The 18,111-nt window shown below is 37.2% G+C and overlaps 2 protein-coding genes across 5 annotated transcripts; one reads left to right on the forward strand and one right to left on the reverse strand.

Moving 5' to 3' along the window:
- Window positions 1-48: 48 nt before the first annotated feature.
- LOC134648006 (profilin) lies at window positions 49-10,950 on the reverse strand. Its single transcript, XM_063502439.1, has 4 exons — window positions 10,725-10,950; window positions 2,612-2,783; window positions 1,541-1,640; window positions 49-1,070 (listed from the first exon to the last, which is right to left on the reverse strand). Exons 1-3 carry the CDS (start codon window positions 10,833-10,835, stop codon window positions 1,543-1,545), a joined length of 381 nt encoding a protein of 126 aa, XP_063358509.1. The 5' UTR covers window positions 10,836-10,950; the 3' UTR covers window positions 49-1,070; window positions 1,541-1,542.
- A 707-nt stretch (window positions 10,951-11,657) lies between these two features.
- Window positions 11,658-16,334, forward strand: LOC134647913 (eukaryotic initiation factor 4A). Of its 4 annotated transcripts, none has more exons than XR_010096867.1 (8): window positions 11,658-11,815; window positions 12,277-12,655; window positions 12,765-12,979; window positions 13,277-13,424; window positions 14,313-14,444; window positions 15,118-15,341; window positions 15,595-15,804; window positions 16,257-16,334. XR_010096867.1 is itself a non-coding variant. In XM_063502287.1 (7 exons), exons 1-7 carry the CDS (start codon window positions 11,793-11,795, stop codon window positions 15,737-15,739), a joined length of 1,266 nt encoding a protein of 421 aa, XP_063358357.1. In that variant the 5' UTR covers window positions 11,658-11,792; the 3' UTR covers window positions 15,740-16,153. The 4 variants fall into 4 exon arrangements, 1 of the variants encoding a protein (XP_063358357.1); XR_010096868.1 differs by having other exon boundaries at window positions 15,595-15,800; window positions 16,254-16,334; XR_010096869.1 differs by having other exon boundaries at window positions 15,595-15,800.
- The last annotated feature ends 1,777 nt before the right edge of the window (window positions 16,335-18,111 follow it).

Below are 18,111 nucleotides of genomic sequence, written 5' to 3' on the forward strand. Positions count from 1 at the left end.
CTTTCTTCCCTACAGGATTCGATTCGATGTGGTCAAAGAAACATATAGTATAATACAAATCATTTATTATTAGATAGACACAGTTCCCATCGCTTATCAGAAACAATGTACAAAGCTATAGTAGTAATATCAAATATTAAACAATATGCACCCTTCGTTTACTGCAAGCCTTGTCGGAGGATACAGGGTAATTGAGCGCTTCTAGTTTCTGCAGCTAAGAGTATGTAAAACAAATATTTGCAAAGTTTATTCTTTACACAGTAAGTTATAAATGCGGCATAATTAAAAAAGGAAGCATAGCATAAATTTAGCAATCGCGGGCGCTTCGGCCCCGTGGCCCTGTCTCCCGGAGCAGGCGCGCCCGCGGGCCGCGGCGCACGGGGCCGCTCCTCCGCCTCACTAACCGAATACTCTCACGATGGTTCCAGTGGGACTAGAGATTTTCAATTATAATCGTAATACTTTACTTGGGTTACAGTGTCTTTCAATTTGTAACAAGCCCTTACACGAATGCATATTTGTAATTATATATATATTTTGTATATTGTTACAGTAATTTCATTACGTGGTATTAAACTCGGGATTTCTCATCAAGCATCGATCTGCACTAGTCCTGCTATATCGACGAGTGATAAGCATGGTTACATCGGTTCGACAACTACTTACTACGATTGATAACATGAACTGACTGAGATGCTTGAAGAGAAAAAAACCCCTAAAAAAATCTCTATACATCATGCCTTGGGACCTGATTGCTAAAGCGAAAACACGCCTCGCTACAATGGTCGTCAAAAGCAAACATTTTTAAAATACAAAATTTAAACCATTTTACAGTGACAATTACATTGTGGAAGCGGTGAGCGTGTAAAAAATGATCCAGAACCCGCAAAGTAATTGTCTCTGTACACAGTTACTACTCGCATCCGACACGATGGCGCCATAATTTATCAAATATCAAAACAAATGAACGGTCCTTATCACTTTATAGAATATACAAAATGCAGTTACTTATTTCCCTGTGGAAAAAATATTAATCTTATAGTATTCTTAGATCACGGGCGCGCTTCGATCTGAAAGAGGAAAAAAGAAGTCTGTGATGAACCTGCACAGGATAATTGATATGCCTAAACCTATAAAACTGTGTGCGGTTGAAGATTCAATTTCATATATTTTACGTCACCGTAAGTGGGATTATCTCCCCGCTACGCAAGGAGAAAATCTCACTTCCTGGCCAAGGCAAGACGTAAAACTTTAGACAAACCACGGACGGTAATTCGTAAAGCCCCAGATCGCATATTTATGGCCCTCACCTTCGGTTCGGGCCACAAACACCTGCGATCTGGAGCATTCACGAATTCACCTCCCTAGGTATGTATGTACTATAATAGGTATGGTATGATTGTAGCCATACCAAAATGGTATTGTGCCTTTGTTATAACATTCTCTGGTAGACGTAAAATATAAATATGAGAATTAAACAATCTATGTCAAAAACTATCTAACTAAACGCAATGATTGTGGTAGTAACAAGTAAACTCACCTCTAATAACCACAGGTAATTAAATAGTCTCCTAACTTCTCCACTACAGACGCGGCTTGTTGGGGTTGAATGGGTTCTTCGTACAGAGAGATGACGACGGCTGAAACAAACGTTTGAGGTCAGAAAGTGTGACCGCCGCGCCGCGTAGCTGCAGACAGCTGCAAAATACGCCCGTGCAGGTCAAACCACGACATTTTGGTTTACAATCTATGTGTATTCAATGTCGCCGACTCGGCTAACAGGCCGTACATATTGTACGGATCCTTGTATGTATGTATGTCACATTATTGCACATAGGTTTACATAAAACGGACAAAACAAAATTAAAAAAGTTCTGTACAAAGGCGAACTTATCCCTGAAAGGGATCTCTTCCAGCTAACCTTTCTGTAGCAGGCGTCTCTTTGATTACAAGTATTGCATAATTTTTATACTTTATAAAAAAAGGAAAAAATACTTTAATTACGAGATTACAATAAAATAATGAGTACCTATCCTCATATCCTGAGTGCGTCTTTGAACTTCAAATTACAAACGTGCGATGAACTGCACACTTGCACAGGTGCGATTGTGCGACAGATCACTAAGGCCATAAACTGTTGGTCGATGGAACGACACCGAGAGGATATTAGGAGTGTGGGTTTATGGAACGAACGAGTGAGTGAGACTTTCATCATGTAGCAGTCTGCAGTCACATAAACTACTATTACCGCGCCATAAACGCGACTACGACTATTATAGACCCGAAAGTTGACTCGCTGTGCTCGTAACCTTATTTGGTGAGATCCCAAAGAAATTAGTGGTTCTATAGACAAGCTTACTGCGCAGGTGATCCGACGGTCATGCACTACTAGGATTCTACGGTGATAAGGTCAATATCAAACTCCTATCCAGAACTAGAAAGATTAAATTGAATTCATGAATAGTAGTTTTTTATACAGGCATATTTAAATTATTTGATAACGGCAGTTCATTCTGATTCTGAAATACGTATTATTTGGTTGGTAATGTTGGTGAAGTAGAAAATGTTGTTAGTTCCAGTGTAAACTATGTATTAGGAAATGTTTACTCACCTTGCTGTGTCTTCATGCAGTGGACGCCGACTTTGCCGAGCTTTGCGCGTATGATGCGGTCTGAGCCACTGAGGTAGATGTACCGCGTGCCCGCTATCGTCACGCCGCCACTTGTTAGGAGCGATTCGTTTTCAAAACCGGCCACTATCTTTGCGACTTCATCTTTTGATATCTACGACAACAAATAGAATGACATTAAATGACAGCTTGCGGAGCTTATAAGGAATGAAGGCGATGCAATTTGTCCGTGGTGTAACAAGTTATAGTACGTTGCTTTAACTCTACCATATGAAGTCAATACGTTGTAGCGTTAATAACCTTCAAATTATCATGTGGCATTGTAGTACTGCAGGTAAAATAATATATTGTATACTACTATTTATGTAATTCTCATGATTATAATCTTTCTTAATTCACATAGGTATATTGTAAATCCTCAAAATGACATTGCCGACATTTCCTAGTTTTTGCAGTCATCCTTAATACAGTCTAGTCTGCCTGGCTGGACCGCAAAACTTGTCTATAATGTCTATGCCGACAAAAACAATGTCATAGAAGATACGTGAGCTGAAGAGCAGCTCTTCTGGGGAGGCTACCGGCTACCACAAACATAAATCAAAAATTCGTATATTTGCTCTACGTCACTTTTGCATATAGACTTTATTGTTTAGTTTGTATTTTTATGTCCCAATAAATTTCCAATATTCGAGGAGTAAAGACAGATGCAACAAGACAAAGTGTTTCGCGGGTATAGATACGTCAGTCAGTTAAAACCCTGGACAAAACCGCATGTGCACAAAAACACGCACAAACAGCCTCGCCTCTAACCTAACCCTAAATACAATACATACAGTTGCAGGGGACCGTCACCAAAGTAAAATTTAAACGAAAGCGGGTTTTACTTTATACACCGTGTATAACTACCGTCTCTGTCCTGTTGGGGGTAAAAAGCGTCTTACCGGTAGGTAAATGAGCCGAACCGATCTAATCATAGAAAAAAAATATTCATAGAAAAAAAATATTCTTAAAAAAAAATCGTCGTATGTCCTTTCATTATTGGTGGCGTTCCGAGTTCGTAAGTTAGTTATTCGGGGTTATTCCCACTAGTTACCACCAAGTTGTTACCAGTAGTAACTTCTGGTACCGTTAATCGTCTCAATCACTATTTTTGACTATTGTTTCATATAAAGCTTATCATTGTAATTTTATCGTTTTCAATACATACCTATTTAACAATTTATTTACCTTAAACATCAAATTCCTTGAAACGTCTAAAACGAAGACAATGATCACATTTGACACATGACACTGACAAAATAGAACGTAAAATATCTTGCACATCGAAAATCGAAATTACAAAGGAAGACAATTGCACTGCGAACATTTACGTTCTACGTCTTTTTTTTTAATTTAGGGTTGGCCGGACACCACCGTTATAAATCGGTAGTCGTCTAAGTAAACCGATATAAATTTTTCATTTTAGGTCGCAACAATTCAATTCAATGTTTTATTCATAAAATATACATTTTACACGTAAAATTTTTAAACATTAATTTTAGGTAAATATTGTTATAAATCATTCATATTACAATAGTTATTAGATATTTATAACAAAGCATTATTAAATTTATTATATCTTCTTATTATTATTTATTACCCATATAATTCTAGCTTTGTATTAGAACAAATTAAATTATTTTCAGAAAATATTTTAATTTGTTTTTATTTCAAGTAGACACACTACTATATAAATTATAAACTTTAAATAAATGTCATATACCAAGAAAAAGTGACCAAGGCCTCCAGTGCCCCAGGCTGGAATCGAACCAGCGTCCTCTGCTATCGCGGCAGGTGCCTGTGCCATTCGGCCACTGGGCCACAGCGGCATAGTTCGAATTATTCCAAGTATATGCACTTCTTACTGAAGGCTTATGGCGCCCCCCTGGCCACCTCTAACGTAGAACAGTATGGTTCGACCTCCTAACTGAATCATCTCAGGTGATACCGAGTTAGCGAGTTTTTCTTAGTATATATATGAAATTTATTTAAAGTTTATAATTCTAGCTTTATTTAAATCTCAAATAAAAATTCATTAAACGTCACAATTCGATACCTCAGTCTAGGTGCCATCCAATCGTAATTGCTTGCTGTGACAATCGATTTGGGTTAGTTGCATCTCTATATACGTCAGTCATAAATGTCATAATGTGTCAAAAAACGCAAATAAGAATAATTGCACTATAAAGATAACCTATGAAAGATACGGGACACGAGGAAGGCAAACAACGAATAAGGCCGTGACGAAAAAGTCGAAAAACGATTATGACATAGTAAAAAGTTACAGACTTTGACCAAAGTAGAGTGACAAATGCAGAATGATACCAAATAATAAATAAACTAAACACGAATGAGACGAGCGATGACGACACCGTCCAAATTCGGAAAAACATTCAATATTAGATTAAATATCATTTAAGCCTTAGAGTATACAACCAAACTGAGTAGCCATTAACAGGCGTTCTCCTGTCAAAACTAGGCGGCCAATGGTCACACACAATGTATGGACTGACGTTTATCTCATTTATCTGACATGGCTCTTTTTACGTTACGTTTTTACATTTGACGTGACCCTCCCCCGCAAAACTCCGGCAGACTGTTATTTACAGAAAATTACAGACAAGGCGTCTCCGTTTGACTATATCCTGCAAGATTTAAACAGGCTTTTGGGGACAATTTGACACAGATTGACTTAGTCCCCAGATAGAAAAATCTCGATGTACCTTTTAAGAATCCCCACTGTCCCCAGCAAGCTCGGCCGAATCTCACCTTCGCATACAAACGGAGTTTCGTTATCATTTTAAAACTACGTGTTGGATTGTAGTGCAATTTTGCACGTACAATGCCATGAGGTATATCTAGTCCTGTAATTCGTTTATATAGCTCCAGTTTATGAAACAAACAAAATATTATATAATTTCTGCCCAAACAAGTTTTGTATGAAAAACTTAAAACTCGCTGTATTTTTTTAACTACTGATATCTGAAGCTACATAACTAATTACAGAACTAGATACAGCTTATCATATTGTAAGTACAACGTTTCAGAGCAATCTAGTTAGTCGTTGTAAAATGATAGTGTAACATTTGACACACATTTTAGTGCAATCAATTTTTTTTTTTTTTTTTTGATAATATAAAATTACATGTCAAATAAATACATAGGTTACAGTGTGTAACTACAGTATTATGTTTAAGTACCTTAAATAATTAATTAATTAAATAGCTCCTTGTGGTCGTAGAACGTCTGCTCGAGAAGCCATTTTTTAAGTTTTGATTTAAAAAGTGACGCACTTTGTGCTGTTATAATTTCCCGCGGTAGATGATTGTACACCTTACGGCCCATGACGTGGGCGAGTTTTTTGGACTTGGCTAGTCTATGCGGCTCGATTCGCAGGAGTCCCGCGCGTGCATTACGAGTCTCGTATCTTCGCGGGGGTTCGATGATGGGGTTCGTGTCCACTTCATCACGCACGCTAGTTGCCATTTGCAGTATTAAGAGTGAGGGCAGTGTTAATATGCCTAGCGACTTGAAGAGTGGTTTCGCAGAGCTGGTTTGCGGAACGCGCGCTATCGCACGCACAGCTCGTTTCTGGAGGCGGAAAACCCTCTCCCAGTCGGCGGCCGCTGCCCACAGCTCGATCCCATATTGTAGGCGTGAGTGCACTGAAGCGAAGTAACAGGCCCGGACCATCTCACTTGGGAGTATTCGTGCCAGTCTTTTTAAGGCAAAACATGCAGTTGCCAGTTTTTCACACGTTTTATCTATATGACCTCCCCAGGTTAGGCCGCTGTCTAACTCAAAACCAAGGAATGTAGAGTTCGTAACTTGGTTGATAGGACTCTCATTTGCTAGTACTGACAGCTGCCTCATCTGCCGTCCGGAGAGGTCAAAACTGATGAAGTGTGTTTTGGTTGTATTTAAAATAAGGCCGTTACTTCGAAACCAATTTGACACCGATGTGGCGGTCATGTTCAGCTTGTATTCAAGTTCATCATATGTAGGGGCGTGCACAACTACGGCCACGTCGTCGGCATACATGAGTGTCTCTCCACTGGTGACAGCCTCTGGCAAATCATTTAACAGTAGGGAGAACAGTATGTTCGACACAGACGAGCCCTGTGCTACGCCCATACATGTGGTAACGGTGTCAGACCGAACACAACCGCCGTCAGCGATCACAACTTGAGTCCTTTCTCGCAACAGGTTGCACATTAATGTAAGCACTGGACCGTCAAACCCGTAGTGACGCAGTTTGTTGATCAGGACTTGGTGATCAGCAACGTCGAAAGCTTTTGACAAGTCACAGCATAGAACTGCGACTTGGTTTCTGCACTCGCGGGCCTCCAATATCTGCCTGACCACAGCTCGGGCTAGTGAAGTGAAGTGATTTATATACATATGTTGTGTTAGGTGTTTATTACACCAGTTACCTATATTTATAATTTAATTTTTTAAAGAAATAACGTGTTCAACTTTGGTTTGGTAATGTATCAAGTTTATAATTTAATTAACGTTTATAATTTTGGTTGCTTAGTTAGGTGGTTTGCATTACTAGTAATGATAGAAATATCAAGGATGAATACTTGAGCAAGATACTTGAAGATAGTACCTATTGCAGAAGGCCACAGACAGGACCATAATTGCAATGTTAGTTAGATATACCAAGGTTACCCACCTACTTGACCTGCTCTACTATACTTGGAGCAAATAATAAACAGAAGACTCTTTTGACTGTTTCTGAGACGTTTAACAATTCTTCAGTTACCGTATAGCGATCCCAAAGTACTTAGTCAGGTGATAAGTTCTGTCACAAAGGTTTTGACTGATAAAACGTAATACAAAGCCTTCAATAAAAAAAGGAAGACATGATTTATAAGCTTGTTTTATACTGATCAAAACGTAATAACATAAAACGTACCGTAAAAAAAAGTTTAAAATTTAGATCGCGACTTTCTCAACTATTTGTTTAATTTGGGATAGTCGTTAGACGAAAATGCGCGGCTGGATTGTGAAAAATTATACACTTCATATTGCTTATGTATATGAGCCTACTTTATTAGAACGCTATTTTATCACCAGCATGCAGTTCTCCAACAAATATGTAACTTAAGCTAATAGCGTTCAAATTTTCAGTACCCTAAGTTGGATTGTATCCTATCCCGATTTAATGTACGAATCGACAACACATTCAATATACACATTGTACAAAATATGAATTAAATATAGAGTGAAGTGACACGTTGTAGGACCTGTACACAGATCGCATCACAAGAAATATGATTTCTGACTTTGTTGATTGTACTGCTGTTACTTGTAACTGTTAAACGAAAGTACCTAATTTAAATAAACGATGTATTTCCAATGACAAAATCTTAATTTTCTCACATAATATTATGAAAAATTTCTGTGAATGAAGAACCCGGAATCCAGAGTCTTATTCATGTTAAGTACAATATTTAAGGTCATTCACCCGAAATGGCTCTACCAATTCCAATCTCTGTTCATCAGGCACTATATGACGACCGGTCTGCCCTTGTGGGTAGTGAACCTGCCTGGGAAACCGATGGTCCTGGGTTCGAATTCCAGTAACGGCATTTATTTGTGTGATGAACTCAAATATTTGTTCCTTAGTCATGGTGGTTTACTATATAAATAAGCATGTATATCGTCGCATAGCACCCATAGTACAAGCTTTGCTTAGTTTGGGACTAGGTTGATCTCTGTAAGATGTCTCCTAACATTTATTTTATATATCTCAGTAGATTATTGGCAACAGAATCCATGGAATTGGCTCAGGCACTGGTTTTTACAAAACTGCCACCTATCTGCAACTGACCTTCCAAATAATATGTGAAACTCGGCCTTATGGAATTAGTCCAGTTTATTTACAATGTTTTCCTTAACTGAAATCTGGTAACTACCAAATACTACAAATCTGAGTTTGACCAACGACATACTGTTTGGAAGCTTCACTTTTATACTAGGAGTTTCATTGTAAGAATAATATTAATTAAAAAAAAATGTTTGCAACAAAGACAATTGCCTAGCTTTTGACCTAACCTATTCGGTGCATACGACTTCGTCAATGTAAGTCATTCAAGTTTCAACCCAATTTTCATCCACCTTAGGGTAGGGTAGGGTAGGGTTATTTCAAAATATCTTTCTTATTTGATCTTGCAAATATGAGAAGAATATTGTGTTTTCAATTTCTCGGTCCTACTTTAAACGGTTTAGTCTATCTACTGCCTGTCAGTATCTATTAAACTTGATGGTGTATATTTATTGTACAATGAATAATTATCATACATTTTATTTTAATTATTAAGTGTTTACCTACATGGTTTAAATGTTTACAATAATAATTGAATCAAGTTTGTTCATAAAAAGTGTGAAATTACGGAGTAAGTATTGATGGTCAATGGTTTAGTTTTACACTATTCATTAATGATTCTATTGGTCCAGATTATTCCTACATGGGTACAGTCGACGTCAAAAATATGTTTACACTTTTGCACCTTACACTTTTGTAATAAGGCGAAAAATGTAAACATATCTTTGACGTCGACTGTACGTGTATGAAAGATGGCTTGCCGACGTCGCCCATTTTTTTCCACCCCTGGGGGGAGCGAGACTTGCGAGTTGCGAGCACATGGCGAGCAGGGCGGGACGTCGAAATTACGAGTTCACGGCCGGTCAAGTCTCACATGGCGTGCAAATAAAAAAATAAAAAAGACATGTATAAAGATTCTACATTGTAATTTTGACAATATGATAGATATAGTTCGTTTTTTTTAGCATTAGAAATAAGGTAAACAATCTTGATGTGTCTTTTAATTGAAAAACACATTTTAAAAATAAGTTACGGTAAATATGTAACAATTATGAATCTAATACGATCTTTTATAGTCTTCTGTTTTCATAATAGTTATTGGTTTTTAAAAAGTGTTTTTCAATTAAAAGACATGTCAAAATCGCTTACCTTCTTTCAAGTTCAAGCATTAGAAAGCTAATGCTAAAAAAACGAACTATAGCTACAGATGATATGACAGTGTATCTATTTATATTGATTAAATTATTTAACAATCTTAATGTTCAGGTCACAAATTACATTATTTTCACTTGATCTACCTATTTCATTTTATGAACTTTCATTGAGATACCTATATGTTGTTCAAAGCCTTTAACAGGTATATTATCTACTTATTTTTACCTTTGTTACAGTTACAAGTACAAGTCAACTGTTCTTAATAAAAATTACAGTGTTCAGCAAGAGTACAGTACAGAGTAGACCCCCCTGCGTAGACTGATTGTATGCAGGGGGCGTCACCTCTCTCTGCAGCTGACTGTACATTTATGAGACATTTAACATGGATCTTAGATACTTCTGTACAAATGGAACCTGACTAATAATTATTTAAATAAAAATAAATCGCTTGTTTTTTTTAACACCTACCCTACACATTTGCAAATTTGAAACCATAAAATGTCTTATTAGAAACATTTTCGCAGGTATGTACCAATTTAATATGTGCGTTTATACCTACTAAGAACATGAACAATATTATTCATAATTTAGAGATGAAATATAATATGAAGAACTGCTGTTTGTTTATCGAACATGATCATAAGGTAATCTCGACATTGAAATTAGTAACAATTTCAGAATGTATGACTAATTTTCTATAGCTACCAAAGTTGCCTAAAATGAAACTGTTGATGCGCCGGCCGGCAACTTGTAAGCTCGAAATTGTGTGCTTATGGCGTAATTTAAGACCGAATTATTTATCGCATTTTGTCACGCGACGTTATGCTAATTATATACATAGAGAAATTAACATATTTCCTACAATAACTAAATTCACATTTGGATTTCCCATAGGCTACCACATGTCGCCATCTTGTCATACCAGCCGGACAAAATTCGTTATCCATTTGCTTATCTATATCATTTGATGCACTTTCATCACTTTCTATGCACTTCTAACCACATTATCACAAAACAAAAGGTTTAACTGCAAATCACTGACACGTAGTAACTTTGCCAGAAACTTACTTCGAAGCCATCCGACTTTGCCCACAGATTCCCATCGTGACCGGCAATTGCTGCTTTTGTCACACATCTGGATGCCATTAACTGTTTATCGACGTAATCTTGCCAGCTCATTTTGAATGTTCGATTATTTAAACCTACAGCACTTGACTACTACACAATTAACTCTTCGCAACGAGCAAGCGCTCCACACGAACAAAAAGCACTAAGCACTACCGTTTCAAAATGGCAGCGTGAGCATAGACACAACAGGAAGTAATCTTAGTGCTGCCAACATATCGAAGAAAATTTTAACATATGACATAGACAAGTAAAATTGCATATTGTTTTTCATGACATTCGAGTCTGAAATTTTAAAGCCAGCGGTAAGAAAGCGATTGAATTTATTCACGATATAAACATGATTTTGAATTATTTATATGGAATCATAGAATTGATTTTATGGTGTAAATTAGATATTCGATATTTTTTGAATAAGTAATATTTGTTTAAAGGTAGTTATCGCATAGTTGAAACCGCTACACTTGCAGTTGATGCGATAAAGCGATAAAACATGTGTTGATTTTCCAATACGTAAATTTTTTATTTTATTTTTATTTAACAGTTGGAATTTCACAAAAGTTATATATTTTGATGATTTAACATGAAAATAAGATAAATAAACTTAATGATTTATTAAATCTACCTTCCATGAGTTTCGATCAAGTTTCGATTAACAAACCATAGAGTAGAGTATAATATAGATTTCTGGAAATCTTAGCTACCTGTCTCTTCCTAACCAGCGGTAGTTTGTATAACGCTTTCTCGCTTTAAGTCAAATTGAAATTTCTTGTCGCAGACGTACTTCCGTTGTTTTATTTCCCAATATAATAGTATTACTCATCTTCTCGTGATACAGCACGTTTTCAAAATTTAAAGCCCGTAATAAATCCTTTAAAAATATTATAAAAATATATTTAACACTAGTGACTATCTAAAGTCTGAAATTTCAATATTTCAAAAAAAGCTTCTGATCATCAAACTCAACTTGACCTTGCTAGTTCTTTTCCGTTCAGCTACCGCGATTGGAACATGTCTTATTCACCTGAAAGAAGGTAAGAGTACTTTCTGAGTTAATTTGGCCTTTATTTGTTTAATTATCAAAGTAATAATATGTGGTTTTCAATGTCTAATTGTATCATGTATTAGTACATGCATAGTTTTTGCACAATTATTCAATATTTCGCCCCTTCGTGGTCGCCGATTGCCAACATGGCGCTGGCAGAACATGTATTATAAATTAAGCATAGTGCACGTGTGTAATGTAATTTGTTCCACTGTTTTAGACATAACTAAGATATATAAATTAATTGTAATTTTGCAGCTATTTTTATATTTTATACCCATCTTGGGCTCGAACCAACGACAAAATGCCATTTTGACAGAAGCACAACTGATGCGAAATTTTAATGATTTTTACTTATTCATAGTCCCTATTTCAGTTACGTAGATTGACATTGATTCCTCTATAATGTTCCTACCACGCCTAAAACATTAACACTCATATACTTCACAGATCAGAAGATTGGCCGGAGGATTCAAAGAATGGGCCATCTAAGGAACCAGTCAGTTACGATGGGCCTCCGGGCATGGAGCCCGAAGGAGCGTTGGACACAAATTGGCATCAAGTCGTGGAAAGCTTTGATGACATGAATTTGAAGGAAGAGTTATTACGAGGAATTTACGCTTATGGTTTTGAAAAGCCATCTGCAATCCAGCAACGCGCTATTATGCCTTGCATTCAAGGACGCGACGTTATAGCTCAGGCCCAGTCTGGAACTGGGAAAACTGCAACATTCTCCATTTCAATTTTGCAACATATTGATACTAGTATTCGTGAATGCCAAGCTCTAATTCTGGCACCGACCAGAGAGCTGGCTCAGCAGATCCAAAAGGTTAGTAAATCTACTTTAAAAAGTTTCTTTGTAATTTTTGAGTGACATTGCGTGTTGTGGTTAATATCGTTTGTGATTTTATATTATTAACAAGTTAAAATAATTCTAGGTGGTAATAGCTCTTGGTGATCACTTGAACGCTAAATGCCATGCTTGCATTGGAGGCACCAATGTCCGCGAGGATATTCGTCAGCTGGAAAGTGGTGTTCACGTGGTGGTGGGTACCCCTGGGCGCGTCTACGACATGATTACCCGCCGTGCCCTCCGTGCTAACACCATTAAGCTGTTTGTGCTTGATGAAGCTGATGAAATGTTGTCTCGAGGGTGAGTCATACATATTTGCGCTCATTGACCTAGATTTGTGATCATGAGACTTGCTTGCATTAGCGTAATTCTTTTGAGCTTGCAAATAAAGTACACGCCTTACCTAATTCGGTAGCTGATGACAGGGACGCAGCAATACATAGGAGTGACGTTGTATAGCTGCATACCTGTCATTGAATAATGGTGTGTGTAAAGTGCTTTAGCATCAAATACTTTTTAGAAATTGTGTTTAGATTCTCTAAACATAGTACACAGCCTTACATTCCACAGGCTTATTATTTTGTTTTTAATTTTCAGTTTCAAAGACCAGATCCATGATGTATTCAAGATGTTGTCAGCTGATGTCCAGGTTATCCTACTGTCAGCTACCATGCCCGATGATGTGTTGGAAGTATCTCGATGCTTCATGAGAGAGCCAGTTCGTATTCTTGTGCAGAAAGAGGAGGTATGTTGCATTTTCTTAATTTTTAACTGTAACCTTGGCTTTATAATTTTCTTAATTTGAGGATAGGCAAAACAGGTAGTAATAATAAAGTGAACAACCAAGAAAAGGTTACTGAGCTTCACCATAGTAGTGAAATAGTGGTAGTATGATTCAAGATTTAATAATTAACCGAAAAAGAAATGACACTTCACTTCTATGAGAAATGGTTGCTAATCTAAAACAGTGGCAGCTCTTTTGATACCTAATATGATCAGTTATAAATGTAGATTCTGAAATTTGTTTACTATCAATCAAGTGTTATTTTTGTAGGTCATAGCGTCATAAGCATGATCATTTTGCTGTTTAAACCTATAGTGTTAAGATTGCACATAAAAGAACATTGATAGACTTCTTCTTTGTTCTGGTATATAAACATAATTTTAGATAAGCTATACAGTCAATAATCTGTCAGCCTATTTTGACCTTATACAAAGCAGAACAATATCTGGGTGACCGAGCTTCGCTCGGAAAACATATAAAAACTCGAAAATTCGCGTTTTCCCAGAGATAAGACCTAGCTAGATCGATTTTTCGCCCCCGAAAACCCCCATATAGCAAATTTCATCGAAATCGTTAGAGCCGTTTCCGAGATCCCCGAAATATATATATATATAAATAAATAAATATATAAATAAACAAGAATTGCTTGTTTAAAGGTATTAGATAAAGTTTCAGTTATTTCAAAAATCAAATCAAAATTTATTTATTTATAAGTAAACTGCCAATAAATTATAACATGTTGCCAATACAACTCATAACAGGAAAAACTACAAAGGCCTAGAAGAGACCTTGGTAAACTGGAGGCTGCTACAAAGATCAGCTTACCTAATCTATCCATTTTGTTTTCAGCTTACCCTAGAAGGTATTAAGCAGTTCTTTATCTCCATTGAAATGGAAGAGTGGAAATTGGAGACCCTGTGCGATCTGTACGATACTCTCTCCATCGCTCAGGCTGTTATTTTCTGCAATACCCGTCGCAAGGTACATGTTATTTAAGTATTTATATTTAAACCCCCTAATCTGTATATTAATGTGATTTCAGTTCATATAAGAGCAGTGAAATATTATAAACCAATAATTTATGTTGCTCAATGCAGTTGCATTTTCATCTATTCTTGGCTACTGATAGCATTTTCCATAAGAAATCATTTACAACAGAAAAGTTTTAATAATTAAGATATTTCTAAATAAAATATTCATATTTAACAATTGTAAGTCCATCATTATTTTACCGAGCATTTTTCACATCTATTAATTGCCATTGACACAAAAAAAACTCATGCAAATCTTCAGATAATTCGTGTGTGTAAAAACAGAACAATGGTACACAATTTTGTGGAATGCTTGTCCATGCCCTGTATGCTCTACAGCAAGCCTCTATTACAAAACCGTAAGCTTAACAATTCAGATTGGAACAAATATGTTAATGTGTGTTACATTTTGTAAAGTTCAGATTGTAATTACAATGACACTAATAAATATTATGGACATGGTTCTGAAATAAATATGTATATTCAATTCAATAAACTGAGTGAAAATTAAGGCTAAACGACATTTTCGTCTCATTACAATGACAAAGGACAAAAAGTACAAACATGACTGCCTTTACTGTCTATTTGCTATATTTAACCCAATATATGATGAATTTTTGCAGGTAGACTGGCTGACCGAGTCCATGCATGAGCGTGATTTCACGGTGTCGGCCATGCACGGCGACATGGACCAGCGCGAGCGCGAGGTGATCATGCGGCAGTTCCGCACGGGCTCCTCCCGCGTGCTCATCACCACCGACCTATTGGCGCGCGGCATCGACGTGCAGCAGGTCTCCTGCGTCATCAATTATGATCTTCCCACCAACCGCGAAAACTACATCCATCGGTATGTACCACTGTGACTAACTAATTAATATTTCACACGCGATGACTAATTGTTAGAATTGTTTGAACAAATATCACTGGAGAATAGGCAAAAAAGTCTGTTTTAACAAGTTACGATTTCTAAACAATGTTTGATGTCTGTAGCAACTAAATGACTAAATATATGTCACAAACCTGCCAATAGTCAATTTACTGTTGCTGTTAATACGATTTGCGTTAATGGAACTTGATGATTGCATAATTTTTAATTTCAGAATTGGTCGAGGTGGACGTTTCGGCCGTAAAGGCATTGCCATCAACTTTGTTACTGAATCAGACAAGAGGGCGCTGAAGGACATCGAGGACTTCTACCACACGACTATTACGGAAATGCCCAGCGACGTGGCCAACCTCATCTGAGGTGCCACTAATCCCCGGTTCATACTTTGTGTCCTGCGTTCTATTGCGATATATATAAGGTGTGAGTATTAGGAGGAGCCTCCTAACTACTGCTGTGCCGATTTTTTTATTGGAACTCATTTTATTTGGACCGTCACTTGCGTTTTAGTTAATTTAATGAACGTATAATAGTATAATAGACGTATCAATATAAGTTTAATATATATAGAATAAGCCCGGCCAGGCCGGATGGCCCCCGTTCCGCGCAGGCCTCCCCGCAGCCTGCGGAGAGGTCTCATCGGGTACTGGAGAGGCTATTTCAATCACAAAAGTACTAGAAGAAAGAAACAATGTATTGTAACTTTTTTTTTTCCAGTTGTACATAATATGGTAACTGTTTTTGTAATACGATAATAAATATATGAAATATCGTAATTGTTGTTATTGATGTACTTGAAAATGTAGCGCTCCATTCCCGATCGGAACCTTAATTTCTATATATTGTACTCAAACACGAATTAATTTTGTTTTCCAGAAGATCTGCCTACTGAACCTGTTATGAAACGCACTTTGGACACATCTATGTGGAAATAATAAATCAAAATTTCCTCTATAAGTTCATTACTTTCTATTAACGGGTCCTTATTGTATCCTAAATTCCCTATTGCTATTGCATTTCTACTATGTTTTTTACATGGTTTTTACATTCATTTCGATTTTATTTATATTTTTGGAATAAATTTTGTTTCTGAACAAGTCTTTTATCGCGATGGCGATTAAGGTTCCTTTTTACTTTGATTAATGTCTTAATGAGAAGACATTAGTAATTAACATACCTACTTGATTTAATTCAGGTGAAATAAATACAACATATCCGATACTATAGCAACCAACATAATATAGGAACTTGCTCTTAATGAGCTTACAAAACAACATAGTTATATTAGGTTAACTTATTACCCCCGTGAAATACCAGTTTTACCCCCACGGGGGTAATTACCCCCAGGTTAGGAACCACTGACATAGACAAATAGGAATGACAGAACTTCTGTTGAAAAAAGAAAAAACATACAACCGAATTGATAACCTCCTCCTTTTAGATTTGGAAGTCGGTTAAAAAAGGGAATGCCACAGTACCGAAAATGTATATTAGGCATTTTAGAGATGAGACCATATTCAACAATGTTATGCATTATAGCGGAAAGTAAAACCGTAGGCTATGTTTAAATAACGTTAGATGTGACCTGGCATTTGTTTCCCTTAACAGTAACGTCTAGCAAGCTATATTCGAATTAATTACGTAATTACCTTTAATTAACCTTTTCCACGCCGTGTCAAACAAAAGCTGTCACTCAGACGCCACATCATTGAAGTGTCAAAACTGAAGTTGAACTTTATGTATTTGCACGTAGGTCGATGTTGCTCTGTGGTCTGTGACCGATTAATCGGTCTTTGGCGTTGAACCTACGGTGCAGATATATCTGTCTTTGGCGTTGAACCTACGGTGCAGATATATCGGTCATTGGCGTCCAAAAGGTTAATACCTACTAGTCCAATGCCAGAACTCTAAAACTTGACTCCTGGCCTGCATTATCTAACCTTCACCGATGAACAGCTGCCAGACGCCTGGATCCAGTAATAAGGATAGTGTAGCAGTAGCTAACTGGAGGTATAGTTTCGTTGCTCACAAAAAAGTAAACCATTTCCGGGGCTAGCTCTCCGTCTATTAGACGATCGGCGGGCGAGCCGTGCTATAATTTTATGAAGATGACAGCTGTCACCGTACCCAAGCTCTGAAAAATATTGGGATTCGAATACACGATACGGCGAAGGTGTGCGAGCGACCAATATAGCTGGTCAACCAAATCTTGTCAGTAAATAGGAACCAAAAAAACTGTACTCATCCTTTTCTTTTGGGTGCTAGTACTAGTGTAAGACAAAGATAGTATGAATCTCTCTGTCTATGTTTGAAATGGAACAGTCCTTTGACACACTATATATAGCTGGTCAACCAAATTTTGTCAGTAAAAAAATGCGCGAAATTCAAATTTTCTATGGGATAATATCCCTTCGCGCCTACATTTTTCAAATTTGCCGCCTTTTTCTACTGTCAAGATCTGGTTGACCAAGTATAACGTCATGCATAGGCTATCTCGCTCGCATGGTGCGCCGCGTCGCCAATGAGGTAAAGCCCCCTCCACACTCGTGCGCGAAACCGCGAACGCGAGTGTGGAGTCAATATTCGCAGACAGCGTTATCGACTTGGAGGATACAACTAAACGGAGTAGCCATTAACAGGCTTTCCCCTCTGTCGAAAATAGGCGGCCAACGGTCATACACAATGTATGGACTGACGTTTATCTGACATGGCTATTTTTACGTTACGCATACAT

Source organism: Cydia amplana, chromosome 5, assembly GCF_948474715.1.
Source record: "Cydia amplana chromosome 5, ilCydAmpl1.1, whole genome shotgun sequence".
Lineage (NCBI taxonomy): Eukaryota > Metazoa > Arthropoda > Insecta > Lepidoptera > Tortricidae > Cydia > Cydia amplana.